Source organism: Taeniopygia guttata, chromosome 3 (genome assembly GCF_048771995.1).
Source record: "Taeniopygia guttata chromosome 3, bTaeGut7.mat, whole genome shotgun sequence".
In the NCBI taxonomy this organism is placed as follows: Eukaryota; Metazoa; Chordata; class Aves; order Passeriformes; family Estrildidae; genus Taeniopygia; species Taeniopygia guttata.
In genome coordinates, this window is record NC_133027.1 from 115,281,724 (window position 1) to 115,303,526 (window position 21,803).

Consider the following 21,803-nt stretch of genomic DNA (forward strand, 5'->3'; position numbering starts at 1 on the left):
TACTTCTTTTATAGAATTTTACTGTCTTTTAAAAAAATCATTATTTTTCTTTAAAGTACAGCTGCAATCTAGACAACTATGTCTCTCTCACAGGCTCTCAGCAAGCACAGGGACAAATAAGAAGCAGTTATGACAGACAAAAAAAATCAATGCATGAATTACTTTTGAAGCACACAGGAGAGGAAAAAAGAAATAGAATTACCGCTGATGTAGTTCTTCTTCAACTGATTTTAAGAGACTCCTTCAGCATTAAATAAGAACAAGAACATAATTTAATTGTGGTACACAAGTACAATTATCAAAAGCCAGAACAAAAGCACCTATGATTCTTTCAGTAAATAATTCAAAGTATGTTATTTCAGCTGGCTTTCAGAATATTCATCCAGCATCCACATAAAAATGAACACAGCTGCAAATTTTTAAAATTTATTGTTCACACAACACCCTTTCATGCGTGTTTATTGATGTATTGCTATTAAGTGCAATGGTCCTTTTTCCTCTTACTGTAAAACAAGAACTGTTTTACTTTAATCCAATTTAAAAGAAATCCATAAGAAAATCATAATACTAAACAAAATAAACAGACTGACAAGTATGAAACTACTGTTGGGATAAATTAATTCTTCACTTGTTAATTTTTTGTAACATTCTGGACTTCATACTCATGTTTTTGTCTGAAAAAACAGAAAAAGCACAGGACTAAGGAAGAAGAGGATTTCAAAAATTATCAGTACTGATTTTTTTTTCCCAATTAAAGACTATGCAAATATATCATACTCTATGCTTAGGTTTTCTGCATTTTTAGTATGATTTAATTTAGCAAATCAAAGGTAGGCATCCTAATTGTGGCATGCATAAATGTAATTAAGTAATTGTGTGTAAAGGGAAAATTACATGGAGAACTATTTTATATGATTAATACATCAAGATGATTAACAGTATAAGCATGAAGTTAAAGGGCTTGCTAAGAAAGGTAAGTTTTATTTTTTAAAGCATCTATAAATGCATGTTCCTAGTGCCTTACAAGATAAAGAAAGAGCAGCACTGGCAGTTCCCAGATAGGGTAAAATTGTGCTCTGTGGGACCTATCATGCAAATTATTCTGTAAACAAGTAGACCAAGATAACAGCTCTTAAAAGGAAGTTTACACCATCACAAAGACAATATGGTCAATACAGCCTTAAACAGTGAAAAGTGCTGCAATCCTGTATCATTAGTGTTACTATTATTTTGGAAATAAGTAAGTGATTTTGGAATTTTAACTGATAGAAACAAGTCTGACTTATTTTACTACATCCGTTTCAGCTAATGTGTCTTTTTATTAAAATAGTCTTGAATGAATTAAAGACAGAAAATGCAGTTGCTTACTCACTTATTTGCACCCAAAAAGTAGCCACACTGAGGACCATGACCATATTCTAGTTGTAGATCCTAAAACATAAGAGAATGAATCTTTTAAGATGAACAGGAGAGTATCCAACACACACCCTGTGCCATGCTGCTGTTATCCCCTCTGCAACATCTGAAATACCAAATAAGCTGAATTCTCTGGCCTTCCTGCCCCCTAACACCACTCTCAAGCCCACTGCACCTAAAAATCTCCTCTCTGCCAGTTTGCTCCACCTTTAATTCTTTTTAACCCTGACCTTTGCCCCTTCCTTGCACACAAGAGATCCTTTGTTCAAATAAAGTCAGCTGCAAAAAAGGAAACAAAACAGCAATAAAAATAATACAACAGTAAAAGAAAAAAAATGCAGGACTTTGCAATCCACGTGATTCCACAGGGAACCCAATTACCCTTCACTGGTACATTCATTAGTCATTTCAAAAGGGGAGTAGTTCTGGCAGGGTGCCTGAAATCCTTTAGCACATGGAAACATTTAAAAAATAAACAGAGAGGACAGTAAGTGTTTTTATCACTCTGGTTATGCCAATATGTGTATATGTTAGGAATACCTTTTCTTTGGAAAAAAAAAAAGCCAAACCAGAATTAACAAAGTCAAACACTCCAGCAATCATGGAGTGCAGGCTACACAGAAGATGTGCCATAGGCCTTCAACACTATTTTAAAATAAAAACCATAATGGTATAAATATTTAATGCATTAATGGAATACAGGGACCCCAATGAAGCACAATCAAATCTGCATTTGCTGGGAGAATACAGCTAAAATTGCAGTCTATTTTTTTCTTCAAGTGGATCACAACAGGAGAAATCTGAGCATAAATTTGCTCCCAAAATAGTGAGTGTATTCACCAGGAGAAACAAATTATTGATCACCTAAATTAGTGATAAATGGAGCTACACTCTTCCTTCTCAGGAAACATTTTAAAGGTCTCAACACCTTCTCTTGAAGAAGCCCCTTTCAGCTGCAACCTGTATCAAAAAGCATGTCACACTTCAGCAAGAGGCCCAGATATCCAAGCTTTAGGATTAGATGGAAGATGATCTTTCAAAAGGGCCTTTTTAAATATCAGAAAAGTCTCACACCAGGTTTGCCAGTGTTGCAAGCTGAAGAACTAGAAACCACTGCAGCCCTCAGTTCCAGGCTGAAGGGCAATCACATTAATACACGGCTGTAAATATTGTTTTTTGCTTGCTGAAGAGTTTCAGGTTGTTTACTGCACCCTTTAGTCCGCCCTGTAAAGCTAAATAGTAGTTTGCACATGGGTGTGTCTACCACAGCTGTCAATAGCATTTGGTCGCTTCACTAACTTACATATTTCCCAAAATAAGTGAAATATTGTAGAAAAAACATTATGTAACTAATAATTGCTTGATGTAAAAAAATGTGTAAGAGGGCTGAATAAAAATTGCAAATGCAAGCCAGGTGCTGGCCTTTACTGAACCATGGAGAGACTGACTTTTCAATCTCTGTATCAACTTTATTATACATCTTTATTCTAGAATTAAATGATCCTCCCCAAACCACCAAAGTCCATCCACTTCTATTGGTCTGACTCCTCATCACCAGTGGATGTTCTACAATCCACTAGCAAGAAACAGATTGAACTTTCTTTGCTACAAGTACTTCTATTACTTCTATGCAATCTCAGAAAATTCCACCTGCATGCACAAATATTTTGAGGATTCAGGCTCTAGAGCAGAAAATCACAAGACTGGAAACAAAGTGTCACCAGAGTCACAAGCAAGTAGGTTAAACAGGTTGTCTGAGTCTCTGTAAGAGGACTCCAGAACAAAACCGGGAAACTGTTGAGTAAAGTAACCCTGGAACAGTGGGGCTACTGAGGGGTTACGGAAATCTGAGATTTTCACCTTGAAGAGACAAGCCCTCAATGCTGTAAAACGCTGGGCAGACCCAAAATGCCTGCCCATCTGAATTTACACACAGTACAACGTATGGATACAGACAGATACACTGTACAGCAATGACAAGGAAAATATTAAGAGAAAATAAATCCACCTAAAACAAAAAGAAGCCTTTCTCTGCCACCAGACCTTTTAAGAGTTACTAGAATTTTCCTTATCAAAGATGACATCTGCCAGAATTATTTATGTCTAAATGTTTTAAAGGGCAAAACCTATCTTTTGGTTCCATTTACTGTTGTGTAATGTATATTTGACTATGATTTTAATTAGACATGTATACTTTTCCTAATCCCTTTAAATATTGCTGGTTTTCACTCCAAAGGTAGGGTCAAGTACTCCACCTACTAGGGAAATTTCTCATTTTGATCTCTTGATAAATACTGGGGGCCAGAGAGGTTTTAAAAAGTGAAATATATTTTCCTTCTACCTTCTATTTCAAATACACAGAGAATTTATAATTTTATATTAACTAAACCTATTCTAGCTACATATTTGATACAGAAACATCCATAAAAATTGGATGTATCCAGCAAAGCCTCCAGTGAGCTGTTATACCGCACCAGAACATCCAAGAGAAATGGATTTTTTTTTAAGATACACATAAATGTATCAAATCTTATAAGTTATGGATTTCTACTGGGAAGAACAAATTAGCATTAATTACTAATTTATGCAAGTTACCTACCAACTTTACCAATCTACATTAATATTTTCATTTAACATACATACGTTCATTTAACATATATACAATGCTGGTCAGTTTACTCATATTCCCTGATTTTAGACCAAACAAAATTGACAGAATAAATCCGAGTGACTAGACAGATATATTCCAATAGAATCTTGAGATCTACAGCCAGCAACAATGAGAAGAGGTCTATGATCTTGGTATCGAATCAAAGATGCAACCCCAGGTTAACAACAGCTCATTCCTGAAACAACTCATCCATATGCAAGACCAGAGTGCTCTTTGCTGGCAGGGATTGCTTTGGAATAAAGGTAATACAGGGAATAATCACCATTTTTTTTCAACAGCTCAGGTAACATTAAAGGAAGCTGCCATGTAGAAAGCCACATCACACCCTTAGATAAATCACATGTGCAAAGTAATCAGTGACTAAAAAGAGTATTAAAAACAGTATAGAGATCTCCACAAAACATTCGATGGTAAGGCCATGCCATGAAAAAAATTCCCGAAGAATGATCAAATCTACAATACCTTCTGCAGCTTAAGTTCAAAATCCTGCTATTTAATATCTGCAGAATTTCACTGTAAGTTAACTGCTACAGTATCTTTAACAGTCTTATCATCCTAATTTGTTCTATAGGGCTGGGCTGTCCTGGAAATCTATTTTTTGTTCAGGCCTTCAAAAACAAAATGTATACAGCAAACCAGGAATTCACAGTTACTTCCTACATTTGCTGTTCTTGAAATCTAACAAGACCAATCAAAGTAGCAAAAATTAAGACCTGAAACGTACAAAATGCTGTGGGAGTAACTCTGAATTTCAAAGAATACAAATCACCTTTGGACTACTAATATATCAAGTAAGAAGGCACATACACATCTCTTTCTCAGTAAAATGACAAAACAATATTCCTATCTCATTGCTTCATCAAAGAGGAAGCTAAATTTTTAAAAGAGACTAACATCACCTAAGACATATTCGATATTTTGATGGCTTATTTCAATAAAAAGTGCATTCTTGAATTTCTCTGGATAGCCTAACACATCAGAAAAAGCAAGTTAAATGTATGTATTTTTTCAAACAAGCTAAATACAATTCTTCCCTGGTGGATGAGTGAGGTTTTACTGTGCATTACTGCTACACAACCACTCTTCCCTTCTTCCTTTGTATTTCAGTTCTCCATGCATTTTGTCTATGGACGCCCCCTTGCCTCCAAGCAGTAAAGCTGAGCATCTCATTTTCTTAATTACTTTTTCCAAGCAGAAAATACCAAAAACATACAGGGGAAGAAAACAAAAGAGCAAAAACCACTGGTACTTTCCCCCCCATTTCCACTTATTTTCTTCTAAGGACCACGCTCCATTTCAGTATCTAAAGCTGGAAGAGGTATGAAGACTCTCTGACATCCAATACTGATAGCTACAGTATGTTTTTAGAGCTATGTTAGCTAAAGTAGGATAGGAGTCTTCATGTCTTGCAGCAAAGAAAAAGCATATGTATGTATGTGCAGTGAGGAGAAAAAAATATTTAATTAAAGAAAAATGCTCCTGGGTAAGGTTCTCTATTATCTATGTTAATCTCTTTAGTTCAATCTTTTTCTACCAATGTTTTAGCTTTTCTGCCATAACTAATTAAAAATCACAGAACAGCTATGCAGAAACATTACATTCCTAAAAGTAACTGCTACCAAAAACAATCACAAATTATTAAACCCAGAGTGTATTTATGAGCCAAAAGAAAACAAAAACCAACCATTAAAAAATTATTTAAATAGGAGCAAATGTACAACAACCTGGCAAGGACAAGAGTGCAGAGAGCATGGGAGCTGCAAACCTCTAACTGAATTCTTTGCTAAAGAAGTCCTAAATGAATGTTACATTTGTAACAACTGAAAATAATTATAAGTTGGAACCTGAGATATCCAAGCCAAGTTTTGTTCAACTGCTCTGTCACTTTAGCAGTAGAATTCCACACTTTTCACTGCGTGCTATATCCTTCAGGTTAAATTACTTCAGGCCCCTACTTTAGGGAGAGGTAAGCTAGAGATCATCACTTCGTCTTTTTTTGGAGAATTTTCTGATGGTATTTCTCACTTAACAAGGTGTGCAGAGCAGTTCTCCCTGTATGAACGAGAATTATTCTTCAGCTCACTATGAATGGGAAAAAAATGTTTTGCCAAAGAATTTCACTGTAGACCAGGATAAGTTAAATGAAAATATTTTCATTTGATTTAACGTGACATTTTGTTTTGAGTTCAAACAACAATAAGCTTTTGTGACTCAGGATCAATAATAAAAATGTCCCAGAATAAAGAGTACATATTTTTAAAGGCGACTTTGATTTAGACTATTTCGTGAGCTCACTGTAAATTCAATGCTCAGCTCTGCAACTTCTTTGAGCTAGGATCCAAACAATTGCTTTTAAAATATACAGAAAGACAGTGAAAAGATCTACCTTATGCCAAGTTTAATGCCCATATAAGACTAAGATGATCAAATAGGAACATGAAGAACTCCTAATGACAGGAAGTAGCATGTGCAAAAAAATCTCAAAGGATGGAAGGCACCCAAGAAAGTTTCTGAGAAACTTGTTGCCTCGTTGTAGAAAAAAGAAAAAATATGTGTCCTGAAAGACAGAAGAGCCTGTATCTAGAGCAAAATAGTCTATTATTTATTTCGCTATGAATCAAAGGAGTACGTTTGTAGAAGATGAAAGAGAAACACTACCTTGTCCTTTCTGATTGCAATTTGCATTAAGGGGTACTGGGGCTTGGATACAAAATCTTCCCTGCAAACAAGACCTATACTGAATTTCTCCATTCCTCTGGAAGATTCAGGTAGGTGTCTCAGAAAAGCACAGGCAGAAGGAGGGGGAGAAGAAAAAGAGAGAAATTATTTTTAAGGGTAGCCACATCATAGACATCAAATGTTTGAAAGATAATGTGCACAAACTGCCATATGATCAATCCAGCTGTGCAAAATCCTGTCTGTCACTCCCCAAATTTGCTTTTAACATCAACTGTATATGGCCCAAAATATGCCACAATCTAACTTTTTAAATGACCTTAGATCTGCAAAGGAGCTGTTATTTATGAGGTATTTTATAAAACCAGTACAACAACAAGGAAAGAGCCCAACAGTGACAGGTGATACATCATGCTTGTGAAAAAGTATAATCGTTTCCTCTTGATAACATTTGAAAAGTTCACATACCACTTCTCAATGAACATATCTGAAACCAGTACTGTCAGAGCAGGAGCGGAGGAAGGAGACACAGAAAGAATCTCTGATTAGTGCATCCTATAGAAGAATGAACCAACTAGTAATTATCTCCTCCAAGGGTTAGATCCTACTGAAGAATCTCACAAATGGGTGGTGTAATACCATCAACTAGGAATTCTCCGCTTTGATTCACAATGAAAACAGGAGGATGTGAAGAAAGCAGTGAAACAAAGAAAGTGCTGTTGAGTGACTTTAAAAAAGCATCTCACAACTGTGACAACAACAGTACTTGGTACGTTTTATAATAGTCACAATTTTTGAAGAGTGCATTGAACAGCATGGGGATGTTTTGTACTTCAGTACATGAAGATGTATTAAACAGCAGAAGGATGGCAAAGGACAGTCCAGTTATGAGACATGTTTTCATTCTGCTCTTAGACCCACAGTTACCAGGCTAGCAAGATATGTGACAACACTGAAAGTAGTCTTGAAAAAAAAAATAAAATTAAAAAGTGTTAAGCTGCAAAGAGGAAACCAAAAGCAAATCAAACTGAAAAGCCAAAACCACACTCTCAAAGCTAGAGGAACTGTACAGGATGGAGGTGTTGTTACCAGGTAGGGATATCTAAGCTACTAATCTCAAAACAATTTGTGAATCATTCATATAAGGAAGCAATACACAAATTTCTTTCCAAGAAAGGCAAAGAAAGTCTAAACTGTCACTAACTATGTTTCTGATAGATTGAAGTCACACCAGGCCAACAGATGACATAACAAACAAACAAAAATCCTCTAAGAACAAAAAACATCACAAAAAACCGAAGACATTCTCAAAGACCCCAGTTTCCAAACTTCCTCTCAGTGCACTTATATAAAACATCTCACAAATCCAAGGAAGTTAGTAGATTAATGCTCTTAATTTACTACAGAATGTTTCTTTTTCTCAACAGTCTTTGTCTAACTACACAAAGAGCAGAGAAATAAGAAAACTCATTTTGTAGAGTAATTTCTACAGTGTGATGCTAACAAACCAATTTTTTTTAGCAGTGCAATAACAGAAAATTTGGAAAATGTATCAGACTTTAAATTATGCCAAATGCCATTGAAAATAGTTATGAGCCCACTTTCTGTCATTTCTATTAAGTGTATACTCATTCTGTAATATAATTACCATCTGCAGAATTCACAGACTTAACATAATTTTATAGTCTTGTATGGGATCATTTGAAAAAAACCTACCAGACAGAAATACAAAGAAAATGTTTCTTCTATTTTCAATTACCCTACAAAAAACTAACAAATTATGTTGGCATGGCAGTAAAGAAATTACAATGGATGCATAACACTGAGCCCCTTCTATAAGAGTGATTCAAGTAAATATGAATACAGGTTAAATACTGTCAATGCTACACATAATAAGAATTTCTTCCTGCACTACAGAAATACACATACAGACTAATATTTACATTGAATGGTTTTTACACAGATGAAAACACCACTACCACAACAACAGAACAAAACATGAACTTTGAAAAAGGAAAACAAGGACAAAACTAACACTGACAAAGAAAGTCATAAGGCAAAAAATACCAGGTTAGATCTTGCAGTGTAGTATATGTCTTCTGAATTGTCCAAAAAATCGCTATTGTCAGGCTGTTCATTAAATAGAGATCAAGAAAAGCAAATTATATTGGGACTGAAAGCCAGATGCATATAAAGGTAAATTTTCTTGCTAAAAAAAAAAAGACATACTGTTAGTTGAAACTCAAAACCATGTTAAGACAGTTCTTGCAATGCGGGTAAAACACAGCTAAGGGAATGGTCATATTACCAAACACCAAAATGATGAATTATTGCTCATCAGCTGAGCTGTGCTAATGTGTGATAAACTGTCCCAGCAAGATTCCAGTTCAACATCTCAGTGCAGCAGTTACTGACAGTAACTTCTCGTGCTGCAAGGGTCTAGGGCTTTGTGCACTCACACACACATAAGTAACTGAGTGTAAGTTTAAGCACGTTTGGTTAGAAAGAAGCAAAAGCATCAGAACTACTTTAATGAAAAGAGATCCACACTGTTACTGCTGGAGGAAGAGACAGTCATCTCTTGCTCCCACTTACATTTCAAAGACTTTCTCTGCCAGAGTGGGCAGATAGTTACAAACTTCTCCCACAGATTGGTTTGTGCTGAGGCTCTTAGCTAAAGCATCCATTCTTTGAACTTGTTTGCAATTTGCCATGTCAATTTAAATTGCCCACTGGTTCTTCAGATAACCTATTACTATATGCTTTTAATTTGGTCTCTGGACCCAACATCATTACTTTTGAAATCATAGATCTGTCTACATCAGATCTGCATGCTTCTTTCTGACATACAGCATGAAGCAGTTAATTTTCCTCTTCAGAAAGATTCAGACTAAAGTTATAGGTATTCTGAGATATAGACAGGGAGATGAGGCAAGTTCCTCGGACAGGTTTGCATATGCAACATCTGACCAGAACAAACAATGCTAAGGTATTTTCTTATCAGCAGAATTCGTCTGGATGGTTCAAGTCCCTTCACCAAGCAGCAAGAACTTCTGAGATTCCAAAGTACAAAGGTCCTGGCTGCTAACACACAGTGTAGGAAAAGGCTAGATTCCTCCCTTCCAACAACACCTGTCAAAGAACTGCTCTCAAAAGCTGTGCTTTCAACCCCTTAGAAAATCTCTCTCCAGTTTAGAAACTCAAGTTCCTAAGGTGCAATAAAAGCACTACTGCCCTATGAAGTTATCCTCTATGGTTTGTATCATCAGAGACTGATAAAAAGAAAGAAGTGGGAAAAGTATTTTTTAAACTTCAGCCTCTCCACTATCTTTCTACAATTATGATTCTGTGTGTGTATAAATAAAACCCTTAATGAGCAAAAGCATGACCGTTTCAACTATACAATGCTTCCAATTGTATTTTCTTTACAACAGGGAAGCAAAGACAAAAAAACTTGGAATCAGTTCAAAAATACCTGTGAGTCAAATGATGGGTTTATGGTGGAAGCACTACCTCCATTATCATACTTAATAAAATCTTACATAACATGGGCTCCTAAATAATGCTGTTATGCAATTATGTCAAGGTCTAAGTAACACATCTGAAATACTTGTCAAAATCCTATGTGTAATTTGGTAAGCTGTTCTCCATCTCAAGGCACCAGAAACTGAGGCTCCCTGTCCAGCCAGTTCTGAAGACGAGCAAGATTAACTATAACCCAGAGTCTGCTGACCCACTACCAAAGGGCAAAGCACTTGGAAGGATTATTTCAGTACAACCACAGAGCACCACAAGGAAGTCTGTGTCAGAAATCCGACTCACATGTGGTTTGTAGACTACAGAAGTACATTCCTAAGTACACACCCTTCCAAAAACCAACACTGAGCAAAGCCAGTGTCCTTCCCACCTATTTACTAAGTCAACTTTTTCTCCCTAACACCTGCCTTAGAAAAACAGAGAGAACACGTAAGCCTGCAGTGAGGAAGCAAAGGAGTGTCTTTTTATCCAGGAAAGTGGAGAAATTGCCCAAGTGCACAAGTGTGGAAAGTAACAGTCTCCATAGAAGAGAGGAAGCTACTGAAATTTTGAGACAGCACAGTCATCCTTTCCCTCACACCTTGAGTTCTCACACCCCTTGTACCGATGGGTCCACAGGAAGAAACCATTGGCAATACACCTTGACAGAAAATAGCTACCAGATTCAGCATGGCTCAGCTTTAATGCAGGGCCATAGAAGGACTATTCACAGAGGAAAGTCTTTTAAAATGCATCGTACCTCTTCCCCAAGCTCTCAATTTTATTATTTCCATTGTCAATACAACAACAAGTGGGAGAAACAGATGAGTACACATAGGAATTCTCCAATTTAAAAAATAACTCTGTAAATAAAGGGAATCATACACTGGACAGTGAGGGATAAAGCATAGAGGAAACCTTCAACACGAAGGGCTGCTGCTTAGCACATACAGCACACCTGGCAGAAACCACAAATAAGGAGGTTTGCTACCTATAGTGAATGTAATGGCACAAAAACCCCACTACGTTACAACTTGCCAGTAACATAACTAACAAGTTCAGCAGTACCAAGGAAACGTGCTACACATCTTGGATTTCTCCTCCCCCACAGGTATTTGTAGGGAATAATGTGTAGTCCGTAGCCCATGCTGCTTGTTACTCACAAATTCATGATGTGGCTCTGTCTCTTTCCTCAAGGGTGGATCAAACTTTACTTGGCCAACTAAAGAGGAGAAAAGCAAAACAAGAAGTTGAACTCTAGTTAGACAAGACTTAGTTCCAAAGGCTAACAAAAAAGAAAAATTCAGTTGAATGAATGTATCATATCCTCACTGACAGAAACCTGTGACACATGGACATACCAAACTTGTGCCTGCTAGAAAAATTAATGGGCACAGAAAATACTGTTTTATCACAAAGGCAGCCCAACTGCCATTTGCCTCACCTTCTCATTAGAAGGAACAGGAAAACCACTGAGCAAATAGGGCAGTGAAGTGTTCCTCTTCAGAGGTGCAATACAGCTGTACTTTATAGAAAAAAACTATCCATTATGTGAATTCACTGTTGGATCTGTTCGTCTGAGAGACTCAATAGAACTAAAGAGTGCTGAATGAAGTTTGGCGTGAATTAACCCCACTTTTCAGGATGACTCTGTGGCAGGACTTCTTGAACACTCCTACTCTTGATTTTACCTTAAGAACAAACAGCTAAAGCTGTAAGTATTTAACTCAAGCAAAATAATTACTACAACTTGGGGGATGGAGTCTGCTTTTAATAGCCAATGGTCAACCTCCTCCCTTCCTGACCTCTGTGTGATTGTTTCAATTCAAAAGCAAATCCAAGATACTAAATTAAGGAAAAAAGAATAATCCTTTGCCATTCTGTTACCTAGCTGAATCTGGCATTGGTATGGATATCTTTGCTGGAATAACACATGAAACTATGTCAATCAGCTCTCCTAAGAGCTGAGGCTTCATCTTGTTCAGTTAAGATGAAACAATAATGAACTCTGCTGAAGTGCTGACAAAGGGTGCATAAAAATATTTACAGAACCTATATCCTTAAGTGAAACAGTCTAAGCTTTTATTTTCCTATGTATCACTAAAAATGTTTCTATGTATGTCAGATTCCCAAAATACCAGCTGAAATAATATCAATTATTAAATACATAATAGTGTCACATTTTACAGGCTTACAGTTTATTTCAGAGCGTGTCTTTTCTTCTCTCCCATTTCTACTTGTTGAATGAATCCTGTGAGGTACAACAAGAGGCTAGAAGTGAAAAATAAAATATTTAATACCAAAACATACTCAATTGAAACCCTGTATTGTGTAACAGTATTTAGCAGGCTTCTTTAGCACAGCATTAAAAAAAGAAATCAAGTGAAAGCTAAATGTAAAGATTGCATGCATTTTTAATATATTAAAGTTAGAATTATTTGGAGACATTTTAGCTATTGAATGCTTTCAGTATAAGGGATTTTAGAACACTGCATTTGAGCAAATAAAGCTAATGCTGGCCAGCTTTTGTCTTTGCTCATATAGCATTTTCTTTTTTCAATATTCAGTATAAGGGTATTGGTAGTTTTTAAAATTAGCAGCAGGACTAAATCTGACTTACTGGCAGATTTCATTCCATGAGATACTGAAATGATTTTCCCCGCTTTTAACTGAAACTGATTTCTAAAATGTCATCAGTTACATTATTTAAGCAGACGAGAAATCTACCTAAGGTTTTCAATTGAATAGAAACTAGTATTCCTGGTACTCTTTTGCTGTGTGGCAAGAGAGATCACAAAATTTCTACAAATTCACCTTCGTATTTATATTTCACTTCTATTTTTTCCCTGAATTTTCATTTACTTCTCTAGAGGATGAATTGTTCTGCACTTTAAGACCTGGCTTTCTTTTTTTGACTCTGTTGGATTTTCCCTCTTCTTTCTACATTCACCACTGCAAGCTCTCTTAGAAATGTGGGGGCATTCTCCACCCTTGTTCACTGCCTCAGGGTCCCTGGTGAGCATCTTTGTATGTGAATCACCCTTTTGTTACTAATACTATTGTTGCAGTACTTTCACAGAGTCATGAATAGGTCAGAAACTGTTTATTCCTAATTCCTTGATTCCTGTTAGGATCCAACACATATACATGGGTTTCACCTCCCACTTTTGTTCACTTTGCTCTTCATTGAAGCTGGAGAGATTTACAGACTGCGGATCTGTATCTTCCCCACTCTCACCAGTAGTTCTTTTTGTTTCTCACAGCTTGTGTCAATCTGTCCCTTTCACAGTTCCATTTTGTCTACTGCCCACTCTTCGGGCTTCGAAAATGGTTGGCTACAGCATATCAAGGTTTAATCTGATACCACGTGCTGAAAGGTTGCTCATTTATAAACTTCCACTAAGAGGCACTGCCCAGTTGTGTCTGATGTGTGTGCATCTCTAATTCCATCACCAGGAGCCCAGCTGGAGCAGGCTTAGGAAGCATTTTAACCTTCAGCAATACCGTGTGAACACTTGCACCCTGACACAGATGCCTGTGAGGCGCTACAGACAGAGCCTGTACTCCTATCGTCTTCACCATGACCACAGAATTACACTAAGGATCAAATCTTCATCTCAAGTCCAACTCAAGTCACCTTGAAATACCGGCACTGACAACAGACTGATACAAACGCCTGACATCTGAGCTGTGCAGGAGGACAAAAGAATGTAGGTTAACTTCCTGACACAAATGCCATTTGGGCATAATTTCCATCATGGCACAGATCTCAAAAGCAATCTTATCCCTAAAATTCGCAGTGTGCTAGGCATAAAACATGAGGACCTTCCTCTTGCAACCTTTTCAGCTAATACCACATTTATCATGAAAATTACTGTCACAGAAATAGGGAGAACAGGCAAGTGTCAAAATCTCCCAAATCCCAAGTCCTAAGCATCAATGACTGAATGGGAAATTAAGTGAAGCCCTCCATGAGCTGGGGTAGGGAAAAATACTGGAAATGTCTGTTTCAGATACAATTGCTAAATGAATAACAACTGCATAAATAGAGGAACCTTTTTAATTATACCCAAATAATGGGATGGGTTTTAGTTTTCACACATTAAATAAATGCTTCACCTTTGAGTTTATAATTACTTAAAAATTATTTTAAAATGTAGTATGATACTCCTCAGAGTGGTAGCAAATTCAGATCAACATCACAGTTCTGCAGACTATCCAAGCATTGGACAGCCAAGCACAGATTGCATCCCCCTAAAAGCAGCACAGGCCAAGTGAAGACCTGTCACCACAGTAGGCAGTAGACCTGCCTTCAAAGACCACTGACAGAGAGAAAAGCTCTCTCATCTCCAAAAAAGAAAAACAACCCACCAAAAAACCTCAAAACATTAACACCACCACCCAAAAAACTCCATAGCTCAAACAAACTGGGGAGTAGATCTGAAGCTCTCAAGTCTCAATGGTGTTTTCGGACTACGTTATGTTGTACCATGTTTTGTCACTTCTTTTGATTTTTGATGGATGCATTCAGGCAATTGTGACAAGCACAGAACTGGCCAATCCCTAAGTTAACATCTCCAGCTGCCTCTGTGAGCAGGTGAGTTTTGAAGAAAGTTAAATTGTGCAAAAATGAAGCACATACACTTCTCACTACACTTGTTTTTATTATCAGAAAAACCACAATGCCAAGTCTGCCCTGCCTATGGTGAGAGTCTTGATCTGAAATACAAAACTTGGTAAGCTTATCCCCAGAAAGGCACAGCTTTTGCTCCTGATACCACCCTTCATTATGGGGTAGTTGATCAGTCATACAGTAGACAACAGAAGAGCCTTCTTAATGCTAAGTCACAAGGGACATATAAGAGAGAACAGTATTTTCTAAGCTAAGAAACACCTCTTAAAGGGCCTCAGCTTACTCATCACTGAGCAGAGACAGAACTAAAGGACACTAAAGAGCTTATGGTGAGAAGGTCCAAGTTACTCAGTGCAGACTCCATGTGGAATCAGACACCTTTCTCTTAAGTGACCTGAAAGTCAACCACATTAAAGGATTTATTGTGTGTTTGATTTTAATTTTTTTTTAATCAGAAAAATCGACTAAATTTTTCTCCCACTCCCACCATGTACATTTGCTTTTGAAAGTATTGACTACTATTTAATCCTTATGCCTTCATGTATTTCCCTCTTATTTTGAAATTGCGAAAGCACTGCACTCCATAACACAAAAATTCATCTATTTCACTTCGGCTTTTTTCCACATTTTATTTTAGCTTTTAAGAAGGACTTGGTGAAAGTCAGCTGGTCTTTGCTGTTCATGTGGGTAAAAGCTCATTTAACTTGTAAAATCTGAAAATTAGTCCCTTAAATTAATTGCCTCTTTTAAACTTCTTTTCCTCTAAAGGCATTTTTAGGTTAGTTTACCCATTAAAAAGAACCCAAAATATGTAATTAAAGAATAAATGGCATTTGTGTTGAAAGGATTACATTTTTTCTTGGAAAGATATGGCCATCAATTAAGGAACTGTAAACATTTGAACAGTATGAAGACAGGATGAAGCTAACAGAATATCTATCTCTTTTCTCTTATTTATTAAACACTTCACTCCTGTGCAGTTTATGATCTTACATAAGCAGACTACTGTGTCCCAGCTGTTTGAGCAGAAAGTCAGAAACTCTTTGATAAAACTGTAAGTGAAATCAAGTTTCAAAATATTCCAAGATGGAAAAATACAATCTGCAAAAAACACACAAACCACTCAACAAAAACAACTACAGGATCATTCTCTCCTACACAGGTTTATGAATCAGTTTTATGAATGCTTTCTTTGCAGATACAAACATAACTTCACAAAGAATGCATGACAGAACTCAGGACTGGAGAAGCAGATCACATTCACTGTTTCAAAATTGTTAAGAACAGCAATGAACAACATTTTGAAGTATTCAAATCTCTTTTTTTTTTTCAATCTTCGCTTCCCAGTAATATAATGATTTTTGCTAAGTGCCTCTATGAGTGAGAGAACAGCACAACTAAAAGTAAAAACAAGCCTTGAGACTATTCCCAGTTCACCAAAAATCCTGGGGCTAAATAAATCCCAATCATTTAGTTTTGCTGGCAAATTAAACCTTAATCTGATTCTATGATTGAAAGATATTCCTACCTCAGGATCATCATCATCAAAATCATGGTAAGTGGAATGATCAGGATTATTCATTTTATCCAAAAGTTCAATGGCAAGACTTCGATTTAATGGCTGGGTAACAAACGGATGCTGAAAGAGGGAAACACAAGAGAATAAAATTTTAGCCACTCACATTAAGCATATTTTAATTTTATAACTTTAAAAAAGACCCCTCAAACATAAATTTATACCTGTAGCAACTTTTCAGCTGTAGGTCTTTTTTTAGGATTTTTTGTAAGTGCCATCTTGACAAAATGGTGGAAACTATTGGACCTGTAAAACAAAGTGCTAAACATTAAAATCAATTTCCAAGTACAGTACATTCATTATCTACTGAAATGAAAAAGTACTTACCATTTCATTTTGTCTTTTAATTTAGGAGGCTGGAAGTTGCTTTTTGTCATCAGAAAAAGTGCTCTGAAAAAAAAGAACAACAGCATTTCTAGTGCAATACACACGAGATAAATTATTAAACACTTTATTTAATGGGCAGGAAGAAGGCACATCAGTTTAAGAGGACTAGGACTCAGCTAGGACTTTATACACTTATGCACCAGAAGGAGTTGTTAAAATTTCTTTTCACTCAGAACCCTCACAGCCCAGTGCCCTTGTAATACACCCAAACCCCACAAGCACACACAACCATCTCTTCAAATGGCTTATGTAATTAGCTGCATTTACCCACCAAGCTCTAACCCCTACTAACCTCATTGGATGTAGGTCAAACATGGGAGGCTGAAGTTCAGCAAGCTCTATTGCAGTTATTCCAACTGCCCACAGATCACAGAGCTGGTTATAGCCACCTTTCCTTTCTACTGCAGCAACTTCTGGTGCCATCCTGAACAGTAAGAGACATTATTAGGTAAACTTCTCACCACAAATCAAACATTCTTTGTACACATAGTATTCTCTTCCTTAGAGCTCTCAATTGATAAGGTCACAGTATATATAGATATACATGCACAAGTGTGTGTGTAAAAAATTACACAACATGCACCTGAAGTTTCCCTCTTTTAATAACTAACAGGTAGTTTCTACAATGGTCATTCAGAAATAAGTGGATGAAATCCATTTGTCTCAGACTAAGTACTATTCAACAACCAAAGTGTAATTATTCAACTACAATAAAATCCATCTAACACCCAAATCTAAATATTGCCCAGAAAGTGATCCAGTGACTTTGAAGAAAAGAATTCTTATAAGAGAAAAAGCAGTAAAACATCAGCTATCTTGTATCTTGAAAGCACAAGACTCATTGTCACCTCTGTATAGAGCAATCCTTGTTTGTAAAGTCTGTCTCAGGTGACCTCTTTATGTCAACAAAGTGGTTTCACATTCTGAGGTGGCAAAAATGAACAAACATAACTGGCATATAAATAGGAATACCTAAAGGAAATTATTCACTTGGAATTTTCACATGTTTTTAATGGACAAAGTGAATAATGAATTTGATTGTCCTATGTAGCCCTACAAGGTGGCCAACATTCCTAGTAATTCCTAGCTTTAAGATTTATCAATCCTGATCACCTGCAAAGTAGCACTAATAACTCAATAAATGTTAACACAGACGAAGTCACTTAGAGAGTGCTTCAGTAGATTATCAAGCAGCATCTCAACTGATGCATTATTCAAATACAGATATCCTGTGGTCACAGCACTGAGCCTGTCAGAGCTCAAAAGGCATTTGGACAATGCTCTCCCACACATGGTGTGACACTTGGGGATGTCCTGTGCAGGGCTAAGAGTTGGACTCAATTACCCTTGTAGGCCCCTTCCATTCCTTACCTGTAGACCTGAAAACACCAGTAGGTTTGGTGGTAGAACTTACTTCATACGTATAACTAAACTATATTTAGACACATTTCTTCCTCAGTTAATTAAAATTCCCAATCACTCTAAATCAAAAATGAGGGAGTTACCATAGGAGAGGGGAAACATGGGTTAAACATTTAAATGGAAGGGTTACTAGCACTGCAGTTTACCTGCCCTGAGACACACGTAGCTCTAACCACTAAAACCTTCACACGGCCTGTTGAACTAAATTTTCTTCTCTGCAATCTCAAAAATTTTGCTTCCTTGCTTCTGCTCTCAAATCTCGGAGAAGCTTTGCAAAGAACAACTGATGCTTTTAATCAGCATTTAACTTATGTAATACTTTCAAAGTTATTATTTAAGGTCATTTGAGAAGCCTGGCACAGTTTGAAAGTTACAGGACTTTCAAGCACTGAGGTCACCCAGACATCTTGGGAAAGAGATACAAACCAATCACATAATCATGACTGATGGGTGTTTGTGCTATTTTGAAACGGAAGTGAAGCCTTGGTGTAAAGAAGAATGCTAAAAATACTGTGCTTGGCTATTTCAAGTCAATACTTGAACATAGGGTTTTTTCATTATATATATTTTTATCTTGCACCTACTATGCTGTCAGACCACCATTTTAGTATCTGTCTGTGAAACATGACAAAACTGCTGCTTTACAGTAGAGAATGTGTCTCATGTACTTCAAGGTGAAAGGGGACAATCACTTTCAGCAGGAAAGGATAAAATGAAAGGCAGAACTTCAGATAAGAAAAATTACACACACTAGTTTAATGGGGAAGAATAGAGATGAAGCACAGGTAGAATTGTATCACAGAATTCAATCATTTTAGGTAAAAAAAGGAGAAAATGGCTTAGAGATAAAGTTCACAAGCAGCAAAAGTCTGTGGATCTGTGAGGACAAAGGAAACTCATCAAGTAGAAAAGCTGTATCTAGGCTGGAGGGGAAATAACATAAAATACCAAAATGAAAAACTGGGAAATAAAAAAATATTTAAGATCAAAGTTAAAAGCAAGTAAAATTGCTGCTGGTTTTTAGTTTTTACTAAATTAAGATAAATTAGTCAACAGTGATGGCACTACACAGCCTTTCAAGTTTTCAGAGCATTAAAGCCTTTTCTCTGACACACAGCAAATTCAGGATTTGGAATAAGTAACACAGATATGATCACCAGAAAGTCTGACACAGCCTTTAGTGGTTAGTCTACCCAGGAAGTGACAGAGCATGCCTTTATCACAATTTTTCACCAGTATTATATGTGTTACCATTATATTAATGTCAAGTAAAACAGAGTTACCAATATGGGGTGCCAATGAAGGATTTCCTTTTGGCAATTGTAGCTGTTATCTGCGCAGATACTCCAAAATCAGCTATTAAAAAAAGGTAAAAACAAAATGACAATTAACAAGTGATTTGATGTAATTAATTGTTAATGAACACAAGTTTGGTTTCCCCACTGTTAAGAGCTCCTTAAATATACTGGAAATATTCAACAAAAAATAAAAAACAAAAGCAAATAATAGAAACTTGGTCTGTCTCAGATACCATTGGTCAGCTCCCCTCAGTCACTTCCCAAACATGCACACAAGGAAGAGCAGGCTGGCACAGAAGACGTAACAGTACATGACAGGTTTTAATAAGACAGAGCACCCCATTTTGTGTTACCAAAGAGATTATTTCAGATAAGCTTCCAAGGTACATTTCACATTTAAGGACTCTGTATGGTTGGATTTTATTAAATATTTATAAAACCCCGTGATTTGACTTTTATTTTTCCTTTACAATATCAGGTCTTTTACCTCACTGTTCCAAAATTACTCCAACTAATCTTCAGATACTAATTCAATGGTTTAGTTAGACACCACCAGTAAGATAAAAAGAACTCTGATATTCAGTAGTTCCTTACATGAACCACCATCTCATTAAACAAAACAGAGCATGCTGCTTCTTAAAGCACATAAAATATTAATTTTTAAGCAATAAGATGTATTAACTCACCTAATTTTACATGTCCATTATCCGTTAAAAGAATGTTTGCTCCCTTTAAAAAAATAAAAGTTTACTTGAATTAAAACATGCTAATTCCCCCAATATAACATTAAAAAAAGAAATATGAGGGATCTTACAGCAAATTAGGGAACGAAAACAAAGCAAGGATTGTGTTCAATAAATCTGCAGCCTTATCAAGGAAATGTCTGTGAAATTAGTAAGCTGCCATTCTGTTATTAAAAAGTCTCCTCAGATATACAGTGTTTTTCATTAATTTTTAGTTAAGCCTATGGTACTACAGAGTTTGCATTGCACACAAAACCTCTCAATAAACAGTATTTGCCTGTGCCGATTAATTTTTACTTCTTTCTATTTACAATGACTCAAAGGAAACAGGAACTCAAAAGGTCAAAATGGAAACAATTTCATTTTCTTTTCATAAGTAGGAGCTCATTTTGTCTTGTTTGAGAGCCATGCTTATAATTACAGCCTTAAGGACCTGCCTCAATAATCAAGCATTTAGCAAAGCTACTTCCGTCCTTATGCAACAGAGATTCTGTTCGTGCTGGATTTGGAGAGGCCATTTTTGTGTGGCTGCGTGTTCCAGTCACTTCAGCTCAATAACCAAAATTAACCCAAAGCAGAGGTTTGTATCACAAAATTACAAGATAAAAGGACTGAGAACAAACCTGATTTGAAGACTGAAACCAGCTACAGGTTGAGCTGAGAGCAAGTTAGAGCTGGCTAAACACAGTTACAAACATCAGCACTGCACTGCCCATCAGGTATATGGAAAGGCAGCAGAGATGAACCTCCAAAGATCTGTGTTTTCACATATCATGGCTTTTCCCAGAGCAGGAAAAGTCAAGCCTGCAGTAAAACACAGCTAACTTGGCCTACTGCACAAGCACACTTAATGAGCTTGGCAAACAGTGTAACAGCCCTGCTTACATGTTCTTGACCTTGTTCACCTTTCAAGCTAACAGGACAGGTACTCTAAATATGGAACTTTGCTACTGAGGGAAGCAAACACATTTCAGCAGTCAGACAATCTGCAGATGAAGACAGTACTTTTCCATGCTCATGAGAACAGATTAAAAAAAAATTCTTCACAATGTAAGGACTGTAAGCATTTATTAGCACAGTTCTGCATAGAAAAGGCATCTAGGGACTGTATCCTTACAAGCATTCTATAAAGTATAGTGGAAAACATGTAATTTCGGTGCCCGAAGTAATCTTTCTGTCAGAAATTAGTTTGTGATTGCTCACATATTCTTCTGCAGCCATTGAGAACAGCTTGGAATCAGGCTGCATGAAGGCAACTACAGTTAAAGCTGCTGGGGAAAAAAAGAAACCAAAACCAGCCAAACCAACAGCATGCAACAACACAAAAGAATATGATGATTTACTGTCACATTTCCAGGAGGAAGCTTGCCAGGTTTGGAAGGGCTTTGGAAAGACTAGGTAGTAAAACTTCAGGAACAAAAAGTCAACAGGAAGCACCAGAAGGAAACTATAAGAGAATGTAAGA

General features: G+C 36.7%; 1 protein-coding gene across 6 annotated transcripts in view; it reads right to left on the bottom strand.

The window, feature by feature from the left end:
- Nucleotides 1–21,803, bottom strand: part of MAP4K3 (mitogen-activated protein kinase kinase kinase kinase 3) — a 64,332-nt gene that overhangs the window by 23,387 nt on the left and 19,142 nt on the right. For 3 of the 6 annotated variants that reach the window (XM_030269339.4, XM_030269338.4, XM_072927690.1), the window contains 11 exons: nucleotides 20,282–20,324; nucleotides 19,581–19,653; nucleotides 17,168–17,299; nucleotides 16,816–16,878; nucleotides 16,653–16,734; nucleotides 16,441–16,551; nucleotides 12,475–12,550; nucleotides 11,443–11,501; nucleotides 8,831–8,893; nucleotides 1,373–1,431; nucleotides 203–241 (listed from right to left, as the gene is read on the bottom strand). In XM_030269339.4, coding sequence (XP_030125199.2) covers nucleotides 203–241; nucleotides 1,373–1,431; nucleotides 8,831–8,893; nucleotides 11,443–11,501; nucleotides 12,475–12,550; nucleotides 16,441–16,551; nucleotides 16,653–16,734; nucleotides 16,816–16,878; nucleotides 17,168–17,299; nucleotides 19,581–19,653; nucleotides 20,282–20,324 — 800 coding nt within the window. The remainder of the gene's footprint in view (nucleotides 1–202; nucleotides 242–1,372; nucleotides 1,432–8,830; nucleotides 8,894–11,442; nucleotides 11,502–12,474; nucleotides 12,551–16,440; nucleotides 16,552–16,652; nucleotides 16,735–16,815; nucleotides 16,879–17,167; nucleotides 17,300–19,580; nucleotides 19,654–20,281; nucleotides 20,325–21,803) is intronic. The other 3 variants (XM_004176150.6, XM_072927688.1, XM_072927689.1) reach the window with 3 other exon arrangements.